The sequence below is a fragment of the Lacerta agilis genome, chromosome 2, assembly GCF_009819535.1.
Source record: "Lacerta agilis isolate rLacAgi1 chromosome 2, rLacAgi1.pri, whole genome shotgun sequence".
NCBI lineage: Eukaryota > Metazoa > Chordata > Lepidosauria > Squamata > Lacertidae > Lacerta > Lacerta agilis.
The window spans coordinates 69,379,631-69,403,191 of NC_046313.1; the positions used below are offsets into that span (position 1 = coordinate 69,379,631).

General features: G+C 44.4%; 1 protein-coding gene across 1 annotated transcript; it reads left to right on the forward strand.

The window, feature by feature from the left end:
- Window positions 1-11,374: 11,374 nt before the first annotated feature.
- Window positions 11,375-20,892, forward strand: LOC117042938 (high mobility group protein HMGI-C-like). Its single transcript, XM_033142566.1, has 5 exons — window positions 11,375-11,504; window positions 14,242-14,325; window positions 16,335-16,382; window positions 18,853-18,940; window positions 20,442-20,892. The coding sequence occupies exons 1-5, from the start codon at window positions 11,412-11,414 to the stop codon at window positions 20,540-20,542; spliced, it is 414 nt and encodes a 137-aa protein (XP_032998457.1). The 5' UTR covers window positions 11,375-11,411; the 3' UTR covers window positions 20,543-20,892.
- Window positions 20,893-23,561: the final 2,669 nt, after the last annotated feature.

Below are 23,561 nucleotides of genomic sequence, written 5' to 3' on the forward strand. Positions count from 1 at the left end.
ACTTTGGTAAATGGGGCGGCTGTGGTGCGTACTGTCACGCGAGGAGTGCTGGCTCCCTGCGTGGAATGCTTGTCAAAAGAGACTCTCAGATCTCATTCTGGTGATATTCGTTCCTTTTCCACGATGCTCCTGGCCGATGTTCTATTTATAAGGAGAGCTCACTATTCCAGAAATGCAGAGGAATTCTTGGGATTAAGTGGGGTTGTTGGAGAAATCCCATCTGAGGGCATACCTGGGATATAGGAAGTGATTTCTCTGAGATCGGATTCCTCAATGTATACTGGAAAGGGGCAGCTAAATCATTTATTACATTATAAAGAAGAGGGCAGAGAGCCACACATACACACCCCTTGCAAGCACGCTTGCTTGTGGCAAAATCATTCTTCATTTTGAATATTGTATTGTTTTTCCTGTTTTTTTGTGCACCACAAATAAAATATGTGCCGTGTGCATAGGAATTAGTTCATTTTTTTTTCAAACTATAGTCCAGCCCCTAACAGTGTCTTAGGGACAGTAAACTGGCCCCCTGTTTAAAAAGTTTGAGGACCCCTGCTCTAAAGCCATTCAATCCAAAGAGTTCTCCAATACATCTGATGCACATCAAATGGGAGATTATGGTAGAACCTTGTCAGGCAATGTCAATGCGCTAACTGTGGCATTTCAGAATTCCAGATGCATCCACTGGCTTCACTAGCAAACAAGAACCTAGAGGAGGCACAGATCCTTTCTCTCTGGCAGAGATTCAGCAGCTCCCTAAGCTATCAGCAGGCATTAACAACAACATCAATTCACAGACTTTGGCCTCCAAGGTATTAGCATAATCTGATGCATTATAGAGTGTAAGTTCCTAGTATATTTTGTCCTTCAGCAACTAGAAGGCACAGGGCACAGTCCTGTATTCTAGATGCACTAGCTGAGGTGCCATAGCATTCAGTGAAACCGCTGCCACACGAGTGTAACACCAGGTACTCTGCCACCACAACAGCTATGCTGCCAGAACATGCTGATGCCAGTGTAGATGTTCCACTGGCCAAGCAACATGACAGAATGGCTGGAATGGGGCAGAGTCATGCACAGGGCATGGGCAACACAGGAGGTGTGGAAAGCACAGCCCCAGACCCAGCACACACAAAAACCCTTCCCATTGACTTCAATGGAAGAAAGAGATGTGATGTGATAGATGTGAAAGGATTTCATTTTAAAAGCACTGAAGAAGCCATCACAGGGAAAATAAAGAGTTTGTTAAATTTCCTTACACTCTACTTCAGGGTTGAAATCTCTCTCGGGGGGGGGGGCACATGGCAACAAGTGCAATCCTACTCAAAGATTGTGGGTGCATTAGATAGTATAGCCGAAGACTAATTACAAGAGGGAGAAACTGTATGAGAGGCGGAAAGCACTGCAAACAAGATGCAAGAGCTAGTTTGTGTTCATGTTGACCCCATGGACTGAAATTCTGCAATGCTTTTACTGCACAAGACAAGCTCTCCAAGAAGAATTAGGCTTGCAAACATGTGCAGACCTCTGCCAGTCATTAGCAGAGCACTTGCACACTTTGAGGAACGATCTCAAAAGATTTGACGACATATCAAAAGGCAATCTTCCTGATACTGACTACAAAGAAGCCCAGTCCTACAAGCGAATCAGGGGAAAAAATAAGCAAATTATGGCAGCGCACCAGAAACAGCATTGAATCTCAGAGACAAATTACGTGTATCTACTGACTACACTGTATTTGATGCACCTGAAGCTAAAGTACATATAATGGTGAAGCATATGGAGAAGTATCAAGTAGATTCTTTTCTAAACAATATGGACTTATCTGATGAACAATATGCACAAGGTCCCCAAAAGCTAGTTGACTCATACGCTCTGCGGTTCCGCTGTTACATGTGCCCAAAAGCTAATGAAATAGGGGGGATGAAATGCAGTCACATTGAGCTATATGACACAATAGTGAGAGACGGAATACAATGTGTATGTCCATATGCAGAGATCACACTACATACTTTCCTAGCGTTGATACTTACTAACTGCTCCACACAACGCTCTTTTTTCTGAGCTGAAAAGAATAAGAATAAGAATATATCCTCAGAGAACAACAATGTGTCAGGACAGGCGATTCACTTTCCCTCCTGTGCACGGAAGTGGAAATGCTTCGCTGAGTCGGTTTGATGAACTTATCCAGAATTTTGCAATCAGAAAATTTCGAAAGAAGCTTTTGTATTTTCAGCATACATGTAAGCTTGGTGTCAGTTCAAAAAAAAATTGTGTATTTTTATTTTATGTTTAGTCTTTATTTTGCATTAAGTATGTCGGGTACCATCATCTTTGCAGAGCTGAGGGCCTCTAAATGTCTTAATCTGGCCCTGGGTGGAATTTCTCCACCCCACTCCCGGTCACGTGCAAAGCGAATATGGGGTTGTTCTGCCAATCTCCAAAGGGATCTGCTGTGTCTCCAGGGGTCCTCTTGGAACATTCCGTGGCAAAATACTCTTCAGAACAGCACTGCAGCATCTCTGGCATCCCAAGGTGTGTAGAAGAAGGTCGCCATACATTTTTAATGGCCCTGCTCCTGTTTCTTAAACAGTGACTGGATGGACATCTACCAGGCAAAGCTTTAATCCATCACTGATTTGCCATGCCAGGAGCAGTTTCACCTTGTAAATGTCTGCATGTCAACTTGCTGCTAACAGCACGATGTTAAAAAAAGGAAAAATGTTTCTCTCCTTTTCTCAGTCAACCTCACCCACACCCAAAGGAAGCTTCAGCCTAAAGTATCCTACTTGCCAAGGTACAGTGGTACCTTGGTTCTCAAACTTAATCCATTCCGGAAGTCTGTTCCAAAACCAAAACGTTCTAAAACGAAGGCGTGTTTTCTTATAGAAAGTAATGCAAAATGGATTAATCCGTTCCAGACTTTTAAAAACAACCCCTAAAACAGCAATTTAACGTAAATTTTACTATCTAACGAGAACATTGATCCATAAAATGAAAGCATTAATCAATGTACTGTACTATAAAATAAATAAGGCAGTATTGTAGATGATAAAAATTAAAAATTATTATTTTTTCTTACCTGCACTGATGATAGTCATTGTTTCGATGAGGAGCAATCAATCAATCAATCAGTAGCTGAAATGGGTTCCACACAGTCACAAAAACAAATTAACCAAAAAAGCCTCAAAAACACAAACTTACTTCCAGGTTTTCGGCATTTGAGAAACAAGGTGTTTGAGTACCAAGGTGTTTGAGAACCAAGGTACCACTGTATTATGAATACACAAAGACAGTTTGTGGCTCTGATTTCTCTAGTTTTATTTTATTCTTTAAAACGCACAGCTCAAAATAAACTGTTTGTTATGGTGGTTCAGGAGTTATTGAAAGTTGCCTGTCCCTCCACACACACACACACACACACAACCACAATCAACATTTTAAAAATAGAATTCAGGCCCCAGTCTGCAAGGTTTTATAAGTGAAAGCCAGTATCTTGAACTGTACATGGATGGCCAATGCAGCTGTTTTCAAATAAGCTATATTTACAAGGTCCACCATCTGTGCAGGTGCTAGACTGGTTCGCACAGCTTTTATGGAGCAAGCAAAAAAAAATTCATTCTGTTGCTGGACTCTGTGCAAACTAGTATGCAGAAGGAGTGACATGGAGAAGGATTATATCCCAGCACTGTTTAGAACCATCATTCCACTGGGCCCCAGCTGGAAGCCTTCATTGGGGATTAAGCACACACCATTGGTTGCAAAATCTCCTCCACAAACCCTGCGTGAACAGGATGCTGGTGCCAAGCACCTTGGGGCAAAGCCAGATCAACACCTGCAGCTGCAGCAAATCCCATACTAGCATACCAAGTAGGTCTCCTCATCTCAGGGGCATTGCAAGCCTCTGTAAATTAGTATCTTTTTTTTTCTTTTTCTTTTCCAGCGCAAGGTGTCAACTCTAAGAGGCTGAAGGTGCGACCAAGGCTTAATCCAGAAGACAGGGAGCAGGTTGTACACCAGTGGACTATTCAAAAGGTGAGGCAAGGCTTGTCCTTGGAATGAAGCTGGAATTGGTTTCACAACTTCATTGTATTGCTTGTCTGATTTGCAGCTTAACTACTAGTTAAAGCAAACAACTTATCATGAAGGTGAGAGCTAGGCCATGTCTCCTTGTTTCTTGACTCCACCCTGACTTCAAGCAGTGGATCACTGCACCTAAAGGTGTGTGTGTGGGGGGGGTGTCCCACCAGCATCAGCAGCAGAGCAGATTTAGGGGAGCATCACTGGTTCACCTGCAGTGGGCACCAAGCCAAGAGGATATTACAGGGGATGCCACAAAAATGATGAACAACAGAAGTTGAGTGACAGGAGGGCGAATTTTGGCGTTGCACAGGGCACTGCAGAAGCCCAAAGTCCACCACTGTCATCAGTCCCGTGCCAATAAGATTTGAAGACTAGCTCCCTGCCCCCAAATCCCCCCAAGCCATTAAACAGTGTGTAAATATCCTTCCACCACTCTGGTGCTTCTGTATTTTCCCCCTACCTGCACTGAACCTGCCACTTGAGACTTACTTAATGGCAAGGCCAAATAGAACCCATTAGTGAACTCATGCTATGTGACAGAACAGAGGACATGAAAGAGGTCATGTGGGCAGGTGGGCTGTCACTGCACAGTGCCAGATTTATGTATAAGCTAAACAAGCTATAGCTTAGGGCCCCACTCTCTTCTTAATTATATTTCACTATTAATATACTTCTTCTTAATTGTACTTCGGTTCAACAATTACTTTGATAAAAATACATATTTTGTTATGTGCAAATGGCTTTAGATACCTATTAGGTCCATAAACTACCATATAGCATATATTCAACACAAAAAACAGTGACAAATTGTTGTTGACAAAGGACAGCTGGACATATAAATGGCCCCATTACCTTCAGTCACCAAACCTAAATCCGGCCCTGTAGCTGAGTCTTAGGAGAGGGATTATCTACCTTCAATAAGCAACTGCTGTCCCTGATTGGATGGTATGCATCTCCTATCTCATCCCTCAAACGGGTGCATGTGAAATTGGCCCACACATGGCTGTCAAGGTAGTACTGGGGTGTAGACCAACAGGGAAGGTGGGGTCAGGCTGCTTAGTCAGCCCAAAGCTTTACTGTGTAAACAATTTGCCCAGGAGGATGAAGAGCCAGGGAAGATGCTAGAAATGAAATCCCATAGGCTACTGGTATCAAAAGGCTGAGGAACATGCTGCATGTGCCAGGGAGCATGCAGCCATGCTTCCTTCCAACCATTGGCAGTGCCCAAGTACGATGGGTAACAGCCTGAAGGTACTGAGTATTTGGGCAGTTTCTGAAGGCTAGGGACTAGATCTGACAGTAGTCATAGGAGCTACCATAGGAGGTGTTTGGCTCTGCACCATACATTGCATTCCCTTACAAACAGGTATGTACCCTTCCTTTGAATTGCAGTGTGATCCCCCCCCCTGCATTTCACAAAGTTAGGTATACACAGGTGTGGGAGCGGTTTTGTGAATCAACTTTCTTCTGCTCCTGCTGCCTTCTCCCCTCCTGGGACATTCAGGGTTCACTTCCATTATTATAGAGAGCACGTGTTCTACGTATCTTCTCAATGGACCATGCAAGGTACCCCTTGATGCTGTGGTCAAGATGTCAGAAATGCCTGTGAACACAAACCATCCCCCACAGCCCAGTTATCTGTGCTTGGGATATTCTGTGAATATTTCAACTAGGGTCATCATAGAAAAAAAGAAGACTATTACTCGTTTGTATGTGCTGGTTCACTAAATATATACAAAATCACCACCATCACCCAGATGTGGATTGTACATAATTAGAATAATAATAAAAACTATGCCGTTTTAAAACTCAACCAGACAGGAGCCCTAGGAATAAATCAACCCCATTGCAAAATGCAGCCGCTTTCACCAGGGGAATGTAAAGATGACGTGGTTGTGTTTATATTTGTCACTATTGAGTGGAAATTGCAGAGACAGAAAACCCCTCTAATATATGTGATGAAAGGGCACCACCCCATGGACAATTGGAGTATTTCATCCACTGCTATAATGTTTGTTGGCTTTTCCACCCACCCCTCACCCTGATTTAATAAAAAAAAAAATCAGAAATCAGTATTTCGTCTGCCTTTTCCTTTTGTTTTCTTCTTCTATGAGTCCCTCTTGCATTTAAGATTTTTGCAAGTCAATCTTATGCTACGTTTCATGATAAAAATCTACCAGGCTTGTGTGTTGAGCACACTGCTTTGTGGAAGTGAGTTGTGGGCAACTTAACAACCGTCAGGAGTGATGCCTCAATGCGCCGCATCGGGAAGAATTTGGGTATCAAACAGCAGGTTAGAGTCTCATTCAAGGATGTGTTCTTCCACACAAGATGTGGCCCCCACACACCATTTGAATGGCAATGCCTATTAACGGGGGGGGGGGGAGCAGCCCTATCAAATATTTTATTGCAAGGGCTGAAGGGGCCTTGGTCCCTAGGAGTTGGCTCCTATGTGTCTCAGGAACATCTGTGCTGGCATAGTCATGTCCGCAGAATCCAGCATCATGTTATTTTAGTTCCTTGGAATTTCATTATTTATTCTAATTTGGTGGATTTCATCTGTAAAGTTGGTTGGCTGAAAAATGCTTAAAATAAACAACAATACCCCAATTTTCCCTTTCCTCATATCTCAACAGAACCAATTCCCATTTGAAAATCACATCATTTGTAGGTGAACTATTCCATCTTACCCTAAAGATAGGGATCAGATCTCCTATCCACAAACCTTCATTTTTCTTTAATAAATGTACTGGGGAGAATTGCATGCAAAATAATGAATATATCAGTAATAAATATATCAGTTTGGCAAATATTCAACTCTTATTTCCTCAATATAATTCAGTACAGTCAGTTCATCTTCATTATCCATATTACCACTATTTTTACTCCAATGCGTAAAAAAAATAACTTGTTAAGCAAATGCCAATTTCTAATCTTCTTTATTTTTATCTATACCAAACATAATGAGTTAACTTGAAACAACTAATCATGCGCCACCACTTATTTCCACACACATGAATAGATGGCACCTCTTTCTTCCCCAGTAATGAGCAATTAAACATCTTGCTGCTGTTACTAAGTGGAACTGTTTCCTGTTTCATACCTAACTCATTAAAACATCCAGAAATTATATTTTGAGGGTGTAATGGAGCAAAGATCCTTGCTGTCTTGGAATGTTTTGCAAAGATTCTCATCTAGAAAACCTGAGTCCCGCTTTCTTTATTATGTCACCCACAAGAAGAGCCAGCACCAAGACAGCTCTACTTTCATCTCCTTCGTGTTACAACCAGCATGTTAACAATGTATAGTAATTCCCCAACAAATTGATACACAAGGATGATTTCATATATGCCTACCATAATTGCTGCCACAAGCTATCTGAAATCTCTTCAGCTATCAGGAATTTATTCCTTATTTCCATTTTCTACAACAGGATTAACTTTTCCTGCGAACCTCATTCAATACTTAATTGAGTTTGGAAAATTCACCTCATTCAATACTTAATTGAGTTTGGAAAATTCACCTTTGTCTGGGCTCCCAGTAAGATGCCACAAAACAGTTTGAACCCATAGAGGAAGGATGGGAGACCTTTAACCCTCCATCTGTTGCTGTACTCTGGCTCCCATCATACTTGATCATTGGCTAGGGCTGATGGGAATTGGAGTCCCAACTCCTGCACCTTAGAATGCAAGCGTTTAATTTTTGATGTGCCCATTCTCATAGCTGCAAATGCAGATAGCAAAGAAATCTCTTGTCATCTTTTGCTCTGATCAGTTCGTCCCAAAACATTCTGAACAGATAGGCAAAAACATTCACATCATAGCATATGAAAGGCAGGGATTTGGGGTACCTTTACCTTTACCTTTAAAGGGCAGCATACCCAACCAGGTGCTTCCCAAGAGGGAAATGGTGCCTTTGCCAGCTCGTTTAAGACAAGGGAGTTGTGGGGTATGTCCCATCACATCCCAGAAGAAGAAAGAATAGGATGCAAAGGAGGTCAGGATTGCTGCCCCTTTAAAAGTTATGTAGAAAGGGGAAATTCAGCACTCATGACATATCTAACCTTCTTCTATCTACACAGCTGTCAACCGAGACAGGAACCCTATCCTGTATTGTACCTATTCACCCATTTGAGAACAGCCCAATAGAACAATCTCCCTTCTCCTTCCGTTGCATACTGCTCTGGGGATTCTCCTGACCCCCCAATTGGTGAGGGAGCAATTAGGGGAGAGGGGCAGAATCCCCATTATGCCAGTTGGCTTCCACCAGCAGGACCGGTTAGTTGAATCTGGCAAACATGGAATCTAGAAAATGCCATGTTTGTCTAAAGCTCAAAAGAAATCTATGCTCCATGAAACAGAGCAGTTGCAAGTCATAATCAGTCCCCAGAAACTGTCTGCAGAAAGTGATTCAAATGATTTCTTCTAATTTACATTTCTTACTTGGTTTGTTAATGTTGAGGAAGAGGGTGTTTAATTTGGCCATGTTTTAATTTGGCCCTTTATAAAGAAGGGGGCTCAGATACCCTTAGAGCCCCTCAATGATATATCCTTTGCAAAGAGTTTTGTGAGCTTTGCCATGGGACCTCAGCAAGGCAAGGATTCATATTATAGTGTGTGTATTCCCCGTCCTTGATCTGGGATCCCCCAGAATAATGTTAGTGTATTTTGAAAAGAAGATATTTGTGATATGATGCTATGGGGATTCTGATTCACATCACAATTAATTTCATCTGAGTGACCAAATAAGTCTCAATATGAAAGGAGGGGGAGAGAGAATATTAACCCCATGAGAACCTGGGGTAACTGGGTGCATGAATAGCGCTGCCTCTGGCTCCATGTTCACCCTGTCTACCAACATCTCCAGATAAATATACTCATCTAGCCTAGCTTAATCTAGGCTGTGCACCTGGCTTTCTGTGTTCTGGAGAGGTCCTCTTTGCATTCCTTATCTGCACAGGTTCAGAGAGTAATAACTTGAAAACATTCTCTTCTGCAAAATGTGGTGTGCAGCCATAAATCACTTGGTGTGAGTGAAATCAGGAAGCCGTCATTGTTTCCAGCACAGTCTGCAAAGGCTGGAAATCCTACTACCACAGGCCACAGGGTTGTTGGTTTTTGTTGAGGATGTGGAATGAAATAAAGACCACACTGAGTTTGGAAGGACCCATCTAAGTGTCTTAACTGTTGTATTTCACAAAGATAGATGACTTCCCGCCTGTGTGACTTTGAGTGGCTTTCCCACCCTCCTCAGCTCCTGCTGGGTGAGACTATTTTTTCAGCACTGTAGATTTTTATATGCTGTTAACGCTTAAACAAGACTCCCTCCCTGGCTGTCGCCTAGGACCCCAGATCTATGAGGCAGGTCTTTCTGCTTTGGGGTGAAGAATTCACATGTTTCACACACACTTACTGGCCCTTTCTTTTTGTTGGCATCTGGATCCAGCAGATCCTAAGCAGGGCTTATATTTCCTCTCTTAGGGGGAAGCAAGTCTACTTAGGGCCTCACTCTTTAACAGAGTAAAATAGCATCAATAGACTTAGGAGTGAAATACTAGCAGAGATGTGTAGCTATTTGGTACATGCTAGGATAACAGATGCAGTCCTTGTACTTTGTAAGCCTGGCCCATCCAAAAAACTAAGAGGCAGGGCTTTTCTGTTAGGGAACAACTTTCCATGGCTCAGTGCAAGAGCACAAGCTTTGTATTAGAAGTTTCCAGGTTTAATTCCTGGCCTCTGCAGTGGAAAGCCACCAGTAGCAAATGACCTCTGATTGAGTCCCTGGGGAGGTAGGAAAACAGGACTGCAGGTTTGACTAGCCTTACTCAGTATAAGACAGCTTCACATGCTCTTTGGGGAGGAGCGAGTGCTCTTTCTTATGCTTCCACCTGTTCACATCAGTGGCCGACTAGAAACTCGGGCATCTGTGTTGCAGGCCTGACCTTAGTTTAAATCCCTAGCTGTGCCTGCTTAATTCTAATCTGGGTAAGTTTCCAGTCCTGTGTGTCTCTGTGAAGGCTGACGTATGACAAAAGCCCCAAAGAGTTTTGCATGCAGACCTAGAACCGCTCTGCCTCATCTCAAACCCAGCATGTGTTTCATTTCTTCCTATGAGAATGAAGCTTTAGAGTAACAAGATCGCGATGCATGGAATCACCCTCCTTTCACTGTTGGTGCGTAAAAACGTTGTGTCCTCTCTGTTCAGATCACCTCTTGCTCGCTCTTTAGGAAATTATTTGTAGTAAATGGGGAAACTGAAAGAACCAGCTCTTTCTGGTTGGGTTGGTGGGGTTTCCCTCTCTGTCTGAGTCTAGCTGAGTTAAAAAGTGAACGTTTTTGAGTTTCACTTGCTGCCACAGCTCAAGTCTGCCATCACCTCAACATAGCAGCACTCAACCTGCTTTCCATATCACTAACCAGGAGTGAACTGCAGACAGGCATTGTGAAGAGCGAGGTTCCTGAAATGAACATACGTAGCTTTCAAAACTAGCGATCCACCTCCCCACCCCACCCCACCCCAAGCAGGAAAAGGGTGACTCACTGAACCACTCTTTCTCTACTCCCCGCTCCCTTCCTTAGGTGTCTGAGTGTACTGGGGCCAGAGCAAGTTGTGCTATCTAAGCTCTTGACAGGTAAGCTTCCTCTATCTTCATCACCTTTCTGGGTCTGTATCTAAAATGCAAGTGTAGATTGCCTGTTTTTTTTAAAAAAAATGGGAAATTGCCTTTGCCCTGATGCTGCTCAGATGATTCTCTTAATGAATCTTTGGTACAGAGGGAGGGACAAGAAATAGTGTTAGAAGGTTGCAGGTGATCCTGCCTAGTATATCTTCCTCTTTCAGGTGCTTTTCTCTGTCCTCCTTATTTTTGTTGAATATTTGGCCACTAGCCTGAGTTGCGCAGAGCTGAAAAGTTCTTCTGTATAAACCCCACTGAATTGGCTATCTCCAGTTGGTTCCTCCATCATTTATGGTAAGTTGTTGTGTGGAGCCTTCTGTGGGAGCCATGCAGGAGAACATCCCTGAGCCCTTTGGAGCTAACACAACCCACAGATAGGTGTTGTTGAGGGCCTCCATAAAGACTTTGGGACTAGCTGAGGATGGAAGGAAAAGGTGGGAGAACATGATGATACTTTGTCCTAAGATTCATCCGGTGGGGTATTAAAAGCCTCGAGGGGAGTGCTCCGTCAGATGTGCCTGCATTCCTCCTTCTGCAGCGTACAGCTAAGAACAAGCAATGTAGAAGTGGGATTGTTCACCCCTGTTCCTTTAAAAGGCTGCAGCGTGGGAAAAACCATTGGTTGATCATCTCCAGAGACTGGTGAAGTGCCGCTATGAGCAACACTGGGAAGCAGGCAGGACCAGGGTCCACTGTTCCAACTGAGGTGCCCAAACGAAAGAGGGGACGGCCAAGGAAGCAGCCGCAGGTAAGTGTTCAGCCTCGGTGCTTTGCCTTCTCACCATGTTAAGATTTATAAGAAGGAAGCTGATGACAGTTTTTTTAAACATAAAGAAAGTGGTATTATTAGAATGACTAAACTTAGGTGTGACCCTCAAAACAGTTCGGCATGTCCAGAAAGCTCTAATGTTTGGGTTCAAGGGCTCTTTTTTCTACTAGGCAAGACATTCTACTAGGCAAGAAATTAACCTGTCTACTGTAAAGTAAGTGACTGGTTGATTGTTCAACCTTAGCTAAATTGGGAAAGGCATATCTAGCAGCATATCTTACAGCTTCAAAGAGGAGCGTGATTCATTTCTTCAGTATCAGCTGCTAATACTGAGTATGGTTGAGACAGCTGGGGCCACCTTCACAGGCATGTGAAGGGGCACATCTTATGTAGCCAGGGAGGTCTCCTTACCTTGAGAGATTGGCTGAAGATTAGAAAGGGAAGGGCAAAAGGTCTGGAGATGTCTCCAACCCCCCATTCCTTCTTGAAACCAGGAATTGGACTTTGTGCTGACTGGGGTTGATGCAAGTTGTAGTTGAAGAAGAAGAAGTAGAAGAGTTTGGATTTGATACCCTGCTTTATCACTACCCGAAGGAGTATCAAAGTGGCTAACATTCTCCTTTCCCTTCCTCCCTCACAACAAACACTCTGTGAGGTGAGTGAGGCTGAGAGACTTCAGAGAAGTGTGACTAGCCCAAGGTCACCCAGCAGCTGCATGTGGAGGAGCGGGGAAGCAAACCCAGTTCACCAGATTACAAGCCTACCGGTGGCATCTTAATCTAACTTGCAGTCAGATTGAAAGGCACATAAATGCATCTCAGTTGGCAGGGCAGTTGCTTTGTGAGCAAACTTGTACAGTTTAACATATGAATGGCAGCTGTAGTGCCACAACTTTTGGTGCTGTATGTAGGTTTTATTTCATTTGTTTTTTTATCTTATATTTTGGAAATGTACATCCAGGTGTTTGTTTGTTTTTTACTTTAATTTTTTGGGGGCACCCAAGAGAGTGGGGCCCAAACTATAGCTTGTTTAGCTTATAAGTAAATCCGGCACTGGTGATGGACGAGGTGTTGTTTTTCTCGTTGGGAAATCTTTAACTAAACATTTATACCATGGTTTATATCCATGGAACTTAAGGCAGTATACATGAGTTTCCCTTGAAATCTCCCATCCAGGCACTAACCAGATCCAAAGATGCTTAGCATCAGTATCATGGCTATATCAGTTACAGGTAGGTAGCCGTGTTGGTCTGCCATAGTCAAAACAAAATAAAAAATAAAAAAATTCCTTCCAGTAGCACCTTAGAGACCAACCAAGTTTGTTCTTGGTATGAGCTTCCGTGTGCATGCACACTTCTTCAGATACACCTGTATCTGAAGTGTATCTGAAGAAGTGTGCATGCACAAGAAAGCTCATACCAAGAACAAACTTAGTTGGTCTCTAAAGTGCTACTGGAAGGAATTTTTTTATTTTTTATTTTGTTATGGCTATATCACTTGCCCTCAGTCCTCACCCACAAATTCTTAATGGGCTTCCAAAGCACCTTACCATTGCAAGAACTTGGCTTGCAGTTCACTGCTATAGTTGACAGTATTTGATGGTTAGCAAAGAATGAGTACTTAATATTATGCAGTGTTTTATAGTCTCTGTGCATGTCACTTTTTATCTCATAGAATTGTATGGATAACATGAAATGGTAATGAATAGCTGACAGTTGGTTGCTTGTGAGATTTTGTATTGCCAAAACTGAAACACTCCAGAGTTTTTAATCATTTGGGTTTTGCATGATGAGTTACAAATGTCACATATTCAAAGGCATATGCAAAATATTTTACTTTGAAATACCTTTATTCAAAATTATACATAATTTAAGTGGAACATTTGCCAAATTTCTAATCTTTGTAAATATTTGTTTCACCTTTACTCCATGTTCATTTACTGCTATTCTCTCTCCCTCTCCTTTAATGATTTTTGTACTAGTTTTATTTATCCACTACTTCCTTTTTTAAAAAATAATAATAATAATGTTAAAGTCTTGCTTCTCATTGGAGGGCATTCATCATTCTCCCACAGAATGAAAACACTTGCAATAAATCTATCTATCTTGCATAATCACATACCTATTTTATTTTTATTTTATTAAAGCTTATATGATATTATAATTCTTAACATTTTATCTTTGATTAAGGCATGACCCAATTTGAATTTTGACAAATGCAATGCAAGGGCTGCATCCAAGTCATACTTGGGCATATAAACCAACTGCTAGGGGCCAATGTCCCTGGGGGGGGGGGATAAAATATTTGATCAATATTTTACTCAAGTTGGCACCCTTGTACTTGGGGTAGGCCTATTGCAATCAATTAACTCAGCTAACTTAACTGATTTCTACTCTGAGTGTGACTTAGGCTGCAACCATAACCCCACTTAACTGCGGAGTAAGCCCCACTGAAGTCAGTGAGACTTACTGTAGGTTAGGACTGTCCCTCCTTTTGCAGCTATCCATCTAAGAAATTGCAGAGGATATGAGCTGCTCCTTACTGTTTGCCCTGATAAAGAGCTTCTTGCTCAAAAGCACTTGGGTTAATAAAAAAAAAAATCCTGTTCGATTTCTGGTTGCTTTTGTTTTGTGCTGCTGCTGCCCTTTTGATGTGTGTGAAATACACGATCTTTGCTCTGTACTGTACAAGTAAATGCCCCTTCCCTATCCGAACAGGAGCCTGTTGGGCCATTGCCACCCAAGAAACCTCGTGGAAGGCCCAAAGGAAGCATAAAGCTGAGTGCTGGGAGTGGACAGATGGTAAGAACCAGTGACAGAAAGAGCTTTCATGCTGATTGGCACTGAACACGTATCCCCTGAGAAGGGAGAAAAGGAAGGTGTCCATCTTTATTATTATTATTTTCAATTTTTTATTGACATTATTAGCACCTCATTATTAGCTGGGCATTGCATCAAACCATACGAAAAGCTGATAAGCAATAAATTGTAAGAAAAGGAAATGGTAACACACCAATATAAAGCAAGGAATCGATAGTTCCCGAGCAGACGTGGATGGCAAATATCGAGCATAAGAAATAAAATCCCACCAGATGGCATAGAAATGTTCTGGATCCTCCAACCTCCTGGAAACTCACAATTTGTGTGTGATTCTGCCCCCCCCCCAAATAGCCAAATTCGATAGGTTCTTATACCACCCAGCCAAATGCAGATTTTTCAAGGTTTTCCGTTACTAAGCTTTTGAAATCCCAGCTGCAGCTAACATCCAAGTCAGAAGCTCTTTAGAGCAACAAGCTCTCATGTTGCCCATCTACATATTCAATAATAACAGTTGCTAGGAAGCCTGAACAGGTGATTTAATTATTTTAGTTATTTCTTGGTATGCTTGGGACCAGAATAATGAAACTCGAGGGTATTCCTGCCAAAGATTGAAGAATGGCCCTCGGAATCCACAACCTCACCAGCAATGTTGCATTAATCGTGATGTAATATGTGCCCATCTTTAAGCCTTTGGCATCCTCTTGTTCCTATAGCTTTAGAAATGATTAAATTCACATGCAAATCCCATGCAACCGAGAAGCCCCCTTTGATTATCTACCACCTCTGCATAAATGTATTTCACCAGCTGCAAACTCAACATCGTCTCCCTTGGGCAGCTGCTGTTATCCAGCTGTTTTTCATAATTATCTACCACTGTAATATAAATCACTGCCAGGTTCTTATGCACCCTAGTGGATTAAATTGCATTAAAGAGCTCGGCTGCCATTGTGTAACGAATCCACGTTTTGAAGAGGTGGTGGGTTTGCAGTTAGGAAAGTGACAGGGAAATGCACAGAAAAGTGTGGGATGAACGAATGATGAAAGGGAAGCCACATAATCACTGTGCAAGCAAACCAAGATAAATTCAGAGTGAATGCTCAGTAAAGACGCGACATAGGCTAGGCTCTGCTAGGGGCGACATGTCTCGTTTTGGTGCTTGAGGCAAAATGGGAAGTAGTGCCCTGCCCTGCCACCACTGCTGCTGCATTGCACCACCTGCATTGGCCTAAGTATCTGCAGCACCTTCCTCTCTGTTGCCAATAGCTTACTTGGAGAAGGACCCACAGCTCATGCAGCTTTGCACGTAGAGGGTTATAGATTCAATTTCCAGGGAAGACTGGCAAAGACTTCCACCTGAAACAGAGGGGCTAGCCAGGTTGGCCCCACCAAGGGCGCAAGCACAGAGGGACACAAAAACCACACCTCTCCACTCTGGCTTGGAGTGGCTAGAAGCTGGAACACCTCCCTGTGCGCTCCCTGAGCTGCTCCTCTGCTGCTTGGGGCAGCCAACATTGCTTGCCAAGGCCACAAATGGCAGGGGGCGGTGAAACAGCTCCTTGCCAAGGATGTAAGGCAGCCTAGGGAGCCTCTGATTGGAAAATCACGAGAGCTGCTGCCAGTCAGCAAAAACAATACTACTGAACTAGATAGACCAATGGCCTGACTCTATATATGACAGCTTCCTCAATTTCTTTGTTCTGTCAGTGGTTTTCCAGTCATCTTCTTAATGCTCATGCTATCACATATCACTGTTTATCTTTCACTGTGACCTCTTTCCAAAGAAATCTCTCTCTCTCTCTCTCTCTCTCACACACACACACACACACAGAGAGAGAGAGAGAGAGAGAGAGAGAGAGAGAGGAGAGAGAGAGAGAGAGAGTCATTTAGGCACTGCAGTTTGAGGAAAAAATATATAAAGTTTCTCATTCCTTTGCTTCAGTGACCACCTGTTGACTAATCAGAAGGTTCTTTTTGTTTCTCCATTATTGCAGGTACACACCTCAGTTGAAAAAAGGCCCAGGGGTCGACCACGGAAATGGGTAAGTTAAATGGAATCAAAAATGCCTTAAAAAAAAAAAAAGTGCCATCTGATATTCCTAAAGACTGATCACATAAGCCTGGGATCAAGTTACATCTGGGGAGTGACCAAAGTCTGGGGAGAGGACAAGCTAGCACATCCATTCACACGGCATATTTGGGACATTTGAAATTGCTCTTCGTCAATAATGCCATGAAATGTGCAAGATCAACTCGCATGCAAAATCAACAGGGGGAGGTTGAGAAGAAACTTTGGTATCAACCAGCAAAAAGAATGAGCCTGAAATCTTGAGGCAAGTCACAGTGCTACTGATGGATGGACCAGCAGCCAGTCTATTCCAATAGCCTAATGGAAAATGTTGCCCTCCAGATGTTCATAGAATCATAGAATTGTGGAGTTGGAAGGGACCCCTAGGGTCATCTAGTCCCACCCCCTGCAAGGCAAGAATCTCAACTAAAGCATCCATGACAGATGGTCATCCAACCTCTGCTTTGAAAAAAACCCAAGGAAGGAGAGTCCAGTACATCTGGAAAGCCACAGGTTCCCCAGTGTTGATCTACATGCGGCTTAAATTCCATTTTTTACCATCACTCCTTAGCAACCAAGAGGACAGCTGCAGTCCTAAACACACTTATTTGGGAGTAGGCCCCACTGAACATAGTAGGACTTGCTTCCAAGTAAATGTGAACAGGCTTGCCCTAAGATTCTTCATCAGTTAGTGCCCTAATTGCTTTAGTCCTTTTACTTTGGGCTCTGTGACAATTGATCTATGCTCCTATATGGAGATAGAAGATGTTTCTCAACAACAGAATCTAGTAATCTGTTAAAAATTGTACCACCTCCTCCTCCCCCCCCCCCCGGCCGCATTTCTAGTATTTCAGTAAATTAATTGGCTCCTATCACCTGTGCCTAGAGATCTCTTATTACCCACGTTCCGGAATGGTCAAGGCAACTTGTAGTTTTAAAAATCATAAACAATACCCCATACTAAAAATACAAACAGGAGGAGGCTGTTTGCTAAGTATTCAGAACTGTCACAGTGACTAGCAGTAGGACACCTGCTGACATAGGCTGGCCTGTGGTTAAACTGCCAGCAACACAGAGAGGGGGAAAGGCTCCGTCATGACTCACACAACATAGCTTTGCAACTGTATATCTGATACACTGCTGGAGACAATGTGGAATCTGAAGCAGAAGGAGAGGTTTGTTACTGTAATACCTAAGCCTAGGTCATGTCCACACCATGCATTTAAAGCACAGCATAGGAGGCGTTGGCAGGACAGGTAAGCAAAGGGGTGCAGAACAGGGGTGCCAACTTGGCCCTGTAACTGTGAGTGCCCGGGACCATGGGTGCCATGCAGCATGCATGGCCCTGGCACCAAAATTTGTGGGTGCCCAGCCCATTCATGGGGAATTTTGTGGGTGCTTGGGCACCCAGGGCCTCAGGGAGTTGGCACCTATGGTGCGGAAAGTGGTGTTTTGGCAAGGGGGGTAGGTGTGTTTGGTGAGCAAAGAGCTTAGTGGGGAGGAATGAGGGTTTGGCAAGGTGTAGACAGGAGCGGAGCAAGGGGGCGGTCCGCCCCGGGTACTGCCCTGGGGAGGGTGACACTCTGGGGGCAGGCCCCACCCCCGCGATTGAGCGTGGCAACTTTTAAAAGGCTGCAACACGCGAACAGCAGCACAGCGTCTGTGCTGCTGTTCACGCGCTGCAGCCTTAAAGGTTGCCGCACCGCACAGAAGGGGTGCCAGCCGATCGTGCCCGCCATCTTGGGTGGACATGAGCAGTCCATCCAAGATGGTGGGCGCGATCGGCCGGCACTCCTTTCGACCAGCGCCGCGCCGCACTGCGTTTTAAGGCTGCAGCGGGCAAACAGCAGCGCTGCTGTTCGCCGGCTGCAGCCTTAAAACGCAGTGCGGCGCGGCCCGGTGCCGGTCAGACATGCACAGTCCACCCAAGATGGCGGGTGTGATCGACCAGCACCCCTTTCGACTGGCGCCGCACCACGCCGCATTTTAAGGCTGCAGCGGGCGAACAGCAGCGCTGCTGTTCACCCGTTGCAGCCTTAAAACGCGGCGCGGCCCGGTGCCGGTCAGAAGCACATGCACAGTCCACCCAGGAGGCTGCGCACGCGTCGTGACATCACGACACGCGCGTGGGGGGGTGCCTTTCAAGTTTGCCGCCCTGGGTGTAGAGATGGTTGGCTAGCAAAGCAAGCAGGGTCACAGCCCCTATCAGTGTCACAGGGCCATCAGAATAGCCCCTAGTGGATCAGACCAAAGGCCCATCTCGTCCAGTCTCTTGGGGCTGCTATGGGAAGTCAGAAGCAGAACCTGAGTGCAACAGCCCTCTCTCCGTGTGTCATTCTCACCAACTGTTACTAAGTGGCATAATGGGGGCAGAAGGAGCCATCATGGCTAGTAACTGTCAATAGCCTTATCATTCATGTCAGATGCTTACATTTCTCTTGCAGCTTGTTGGCCAGGAGGAAGAATTTCAGAAAGCTAGCATTCAAGGGAGGAGCAACCCAAGTTCTAACACATCGTGCCCTGCCACAGAAGGTTTGTGGCGGTCAAGTGGGGCTTTTGCAGATAACATGAGAATCAGCCCTCACATAAACGGGGGTGGAGGCACCATAGTGCATTGCAGGAAGCCGCTCATCAATTGTTGTTGTTTTTAAGGCTTGAAGTTAAAAAGGAGAGACAGAAGATGTGTCATCCTGCTGCCTGTTAGGTTGTTTAATCATGCGGCAGCGACATATGAAGTAAGCTGGTGGCTGTCAAGCACGGCCTTGATTTCTAAGAAAGTTGATGTAGATGCCACCTGATAAATGCCAGGGTGTTTAACCTCACTTGTTTGAGTCCATTTCCTCTCCGACTTCTGCTGTCGTATCATTTCCCGCCTCTAAGGCGCACAGTGATGTCAGCTACAGCCACAGACTCCTTTGTGATGGCCTCACTTCCTGCCCAGTTCTGCGCCGGGTTTGCATAGTAGGCAGATCCTTCGTGCCACTTAAAACCACGGCTGCAGCGGGTTGCGCTTTCCTCTTCTGCTTAAGATAGCCGCATTCATGCGGCACCTCCTGTCCTGTGCCATTTGATAAAACATAGATGCGAAAGGGTGAAGCAACAGAGTATTTGAAAAAGATGACCCATGCCAAACAGGCCCATTTATTGAGCATGTGTCCTTATTCGTGTTGCACAAGGTTTATACAATGTCACCATCAAGTGGGAGCTGCCAGCGCTTTTCTTACCACAGACAAATCCTGTGGGCGGGGTGGGGATAGAGGGTTGAAAACAGCTTTGTTGTGCAAGAGCACCTGCTTTCTTGGGGGGCAGGGGTTAGGAAGATGCACTTTACAATGGAAATGTCACCAGCATCTACCCAGATGGGTGAGAGATGTATGCCAAAAGGCTGATAGTCTGTAAGTGAGATATATAACCCAACCGATCAAGCACAGATCTGTTTTTAACCAGGTGGTCAAGGCCAACTTGAGGGGTACCACCTGATGAGGCCCTTCCAACACTCACATCCCCCACCCCCAATGCAGGCACTGAAGCTTCCTGACTCGCAACCAATACCTTCCTGTCATGGAACATAGGTGGGTCAGAGGGCCAAGTACCCTTCAGGGCACTGGGTCTAAAGCAGCTGCCTGACAATGCTGAGTGTTGCCTTGGGCCATAGCAGTAATCCTGTGCTCACTTCCCCACTGAATTAAATGGGATGTAGTCAGCCAAACTGTGCAGGTTTTGCAGCCTATACAGTGAGGTCAGAAATAGTGGAGAAGTTTCCCTGGAAGGTGACTTTTAGTCTCTTGACAATTTCCCCCTACTACAGTATGCTGGGATACACATTTGGTTCACTTGGAGAAATGCCCCACAGCCCTATTGGCAATATTCCATCAGAACTGACTGTGCTCCCTACAACAAGCACCGCTGCTCCAGAATCTTCTGTCATTCACAGAAGACATTTCAATATGGAAAGGGTTGCCTGAAGGAGGAAAGTTGGGGGGGGGGATGGAGCTAGTGTTTTAATGTACTCTTTGTCTCATGCTTTCTTTAGGCACATCTGGAAAAGGATGTCACAGGATCAACAGAAGTACAGAACCCAGTAGATCATTGGACTCCTCTCCAGCTGTGGTTCAGCAGCAGGCGGCTTGTTGATGTGTCTCTAAAGTAAAATATATTACCATCATAGAGTTGGAAGGGGCCTTATTGTTTGATGTGGGAAATCTAGAGCTAGATCACACACCCCCCCAACAGATTGCCTCTGTTTGAAGACCTCCAGTGATGGAGAGACCATCACCCCTCCAGGGAATTGGTTTATATTGTCAAACTGCTCTTGCCATCAAGAAGTGTCCCCTGGTTGGCCACCATGGGACCTTCCAACTCTTTGTTCTAATATATTAAATTCCTTCTCTGCCCTAACTGTGTCAAGCGAATCCCAATGCTTGTTCTTCTCCCATGCTGTTGATATCAATTTTTGCCCAGTCCAATAGCCATCTCTCACAAGATTCAGACATTCACTTTTAAAATGGTGTGTTTGAGCTGAAGGAGGTTGATTAGAGCTCATCAGGGTTTGCCTGGAATGAAAGTAACATTGTGCTCTCTAAAAACCTTTGTGTGCTGTGTCAGGATGAATGCTCACACTCCCAGAAGGCCGGGATATGAAGTTTAATAAATGAGAAAAAAAATTGAATGCCAAATAACAGCAGGCTCCTACGTATTATTACTCAAAAGTCCATTGGTGTTTATGTCCTAGGAACATAAACTTAAATCTGTAGGCCTGAGTTGCACAGAGAATCACTTCTTAGAAGCTTGATGCTTTATTATAGAATTTTGGGTTTTGCCCATGGGAAATGCTGACTCGCCACCTTTCCCCCATCTACTAAACACCTGCTCCATCAGCCTCAGCTTTCCTCTTCTTGCCTAGCTAGTAGAGATGTTCAGGGAAAGAAGAAGAGGGAGGTCACCCACCGCCACCTGGCAGTAGCCTTGGGAAAACTACAAATCCCAAGGACCACCACAGCTTTCCTACTGGTACTCAACATAGTAGTACAGCAAGGGGCATTGGGAACAGACCTCTGTCCTTCTTAGATACCACCATTGCTCCTCCCACCACACACACACTGGCCAGGTAAATAAAGGAGGAGGTAAGTGTTATGGAGAACTGGTGACTGATGGGAAGGATGATTTTGAGGCTGGGATGATTGGCAGGGGAATGGGAGGGGAGCCGGGATTTTAATCCAAGCTGCATTAGTTCAGGGGCTTGAAAAAATTGAGTGTCCTTCCAGGCAGGCTTTTATGAGCCCCTGACGTTCTTCTCTGAGTCTAGCTCAGATGGATTTCACCCATCTCCATTTACTTCCAACAGTTACCGGTATTAAGCTACTGGTGTTGGAGCAAGGTTAATACCACACTAGCCACAAGGAAAAAGTTGTTTCTGTTATTCCAGAGAAATGATTGTCAATGCAAAGCCACCCTTACATAGTTTATGGCTGCATGTGGAGGGAAGCAAGAGGTAAACATGCCCCTTTTCAAAGAAGGTCTGGAAAAGTAACCCAGGAGTTGCCCTTGGGTTTGGGTTCTTCTCATCTCTTTGGTCCAATAAAGGGCTGTTGTTCACCTTTTCAGCATAAATGGCTTGGACTGCAAAGATTGCCATGCAAGTCTAGTGTGCCTGCTGCTTCTCAAGGAAATCTTTGTTACTGGAAACAGTTGCAACCCTCCTGTGAGCAAATGTAGCTTTGGGATAGTGCAAGTGCATCATGCTGTAAGAAGACTCTTCCTCGAGAAATAGATTAGTTCTTGATTTGTAAGAACAGGCCATTTTTATATATTTATCACACTGTAAGGGGATTCGAAACAGTGACTTGGGTCGCCTACCTCCTACAGGAGAGAGATAATGTGTTGTTTTCTGTGCTGCAGCGCCATCTAGAGAGGGGCACTGCAATTCTTCAGCCCAACTGAAACCAGCTAGGTGATCTGGGTTCACTAAATTATGGCCCTCCAGATGTTGGACTCCAACTCCCATCAGCCCCAGTTAGCAAGGGCAATTACAGTGGAACCTCGGGTTGTGGACGTAATCCATGACGGAGGCACGTCCCCAACCCGCAGCATTTGTAACCTGCAGCACCGCATCTGAGTATGCACATGATGTGATTTGGCGCTTCTGTGCATGCGTGAGTGGCGAAACCCAGAAGTAACCCTTTCCAGTACTTCCGGGTTTCCCACGTTCCACAACCTGAAAACAACGTAACCCCAAGCATTTGTAACCCGAGGTACCACTGTATCAAGGAAGGTGGAAATGTAGCCCAACAATATGTGGAGGGCAACAGATTTCCCCACCCTTTGGTTAAAGAAACAGAAGCTATTGCTCTTCGGATGTTGTGGGCTCGCATCATCCCCAGCCAGCATGGCCCTAACACACTGCTGTTTGTAAAATCCTGAATGCCTTATCTTCATTTATGTGCTGCATTTTCAGATGGGCATAGACCTCAAAGATCCATGGACTTTCCTATGAAGATAAGGTCTTTGAAATGCAGCAGGCCAAAAACAGCTGAGAAAATTGGGTTTATGTTTATTCAGAAGATCACTGCTTGAGATGATGCAGAAGAAAAGCTGGGACCTGTTTCATCTGAGGTCTAAAAAATTTGGGGGAGCTTTTTGATAACTGATACTGATCTACTGATAGAGCAAAAAAGAGGGGGGAGATTATGCCTCTAGAGGTGGGAGGTCTTTGAGTTCTCTGTTATTAAGCCTGTATCTCCAATACCACCTTTTGGTTCCTAATTCTCTTGGACTTTGTGCTTTCGTACTAGATGTGATAAGCACAGTGGGAGTGTGGGACATTTGCACATCATAAAGCAGCTGAGCTTTGACTATTTGAATTGGCAAAGTATGATGAAGATGGTATGCAAAAGATAGGAATGACTATGGCAGCACAGAGTCAATGGTTCCTGTGAAACACGTAGAGGTGACTTGCCGCCTTACCATTTTAGATGTACACCTTAAAATGTAAAAACATGGCTGTGGCAAACAGTATCAAAGAGGGACACATGGCAGGGATCCAGGATTGGCTGAGGCTTCCCGTTGAGTGTTATTTTTTTGTTTGTTTTAAATTATGTGCATAGGCTGCCTGGTTGGACAGATGGTTGGACAGTGTTCTCGAAGCAAGTAGCAT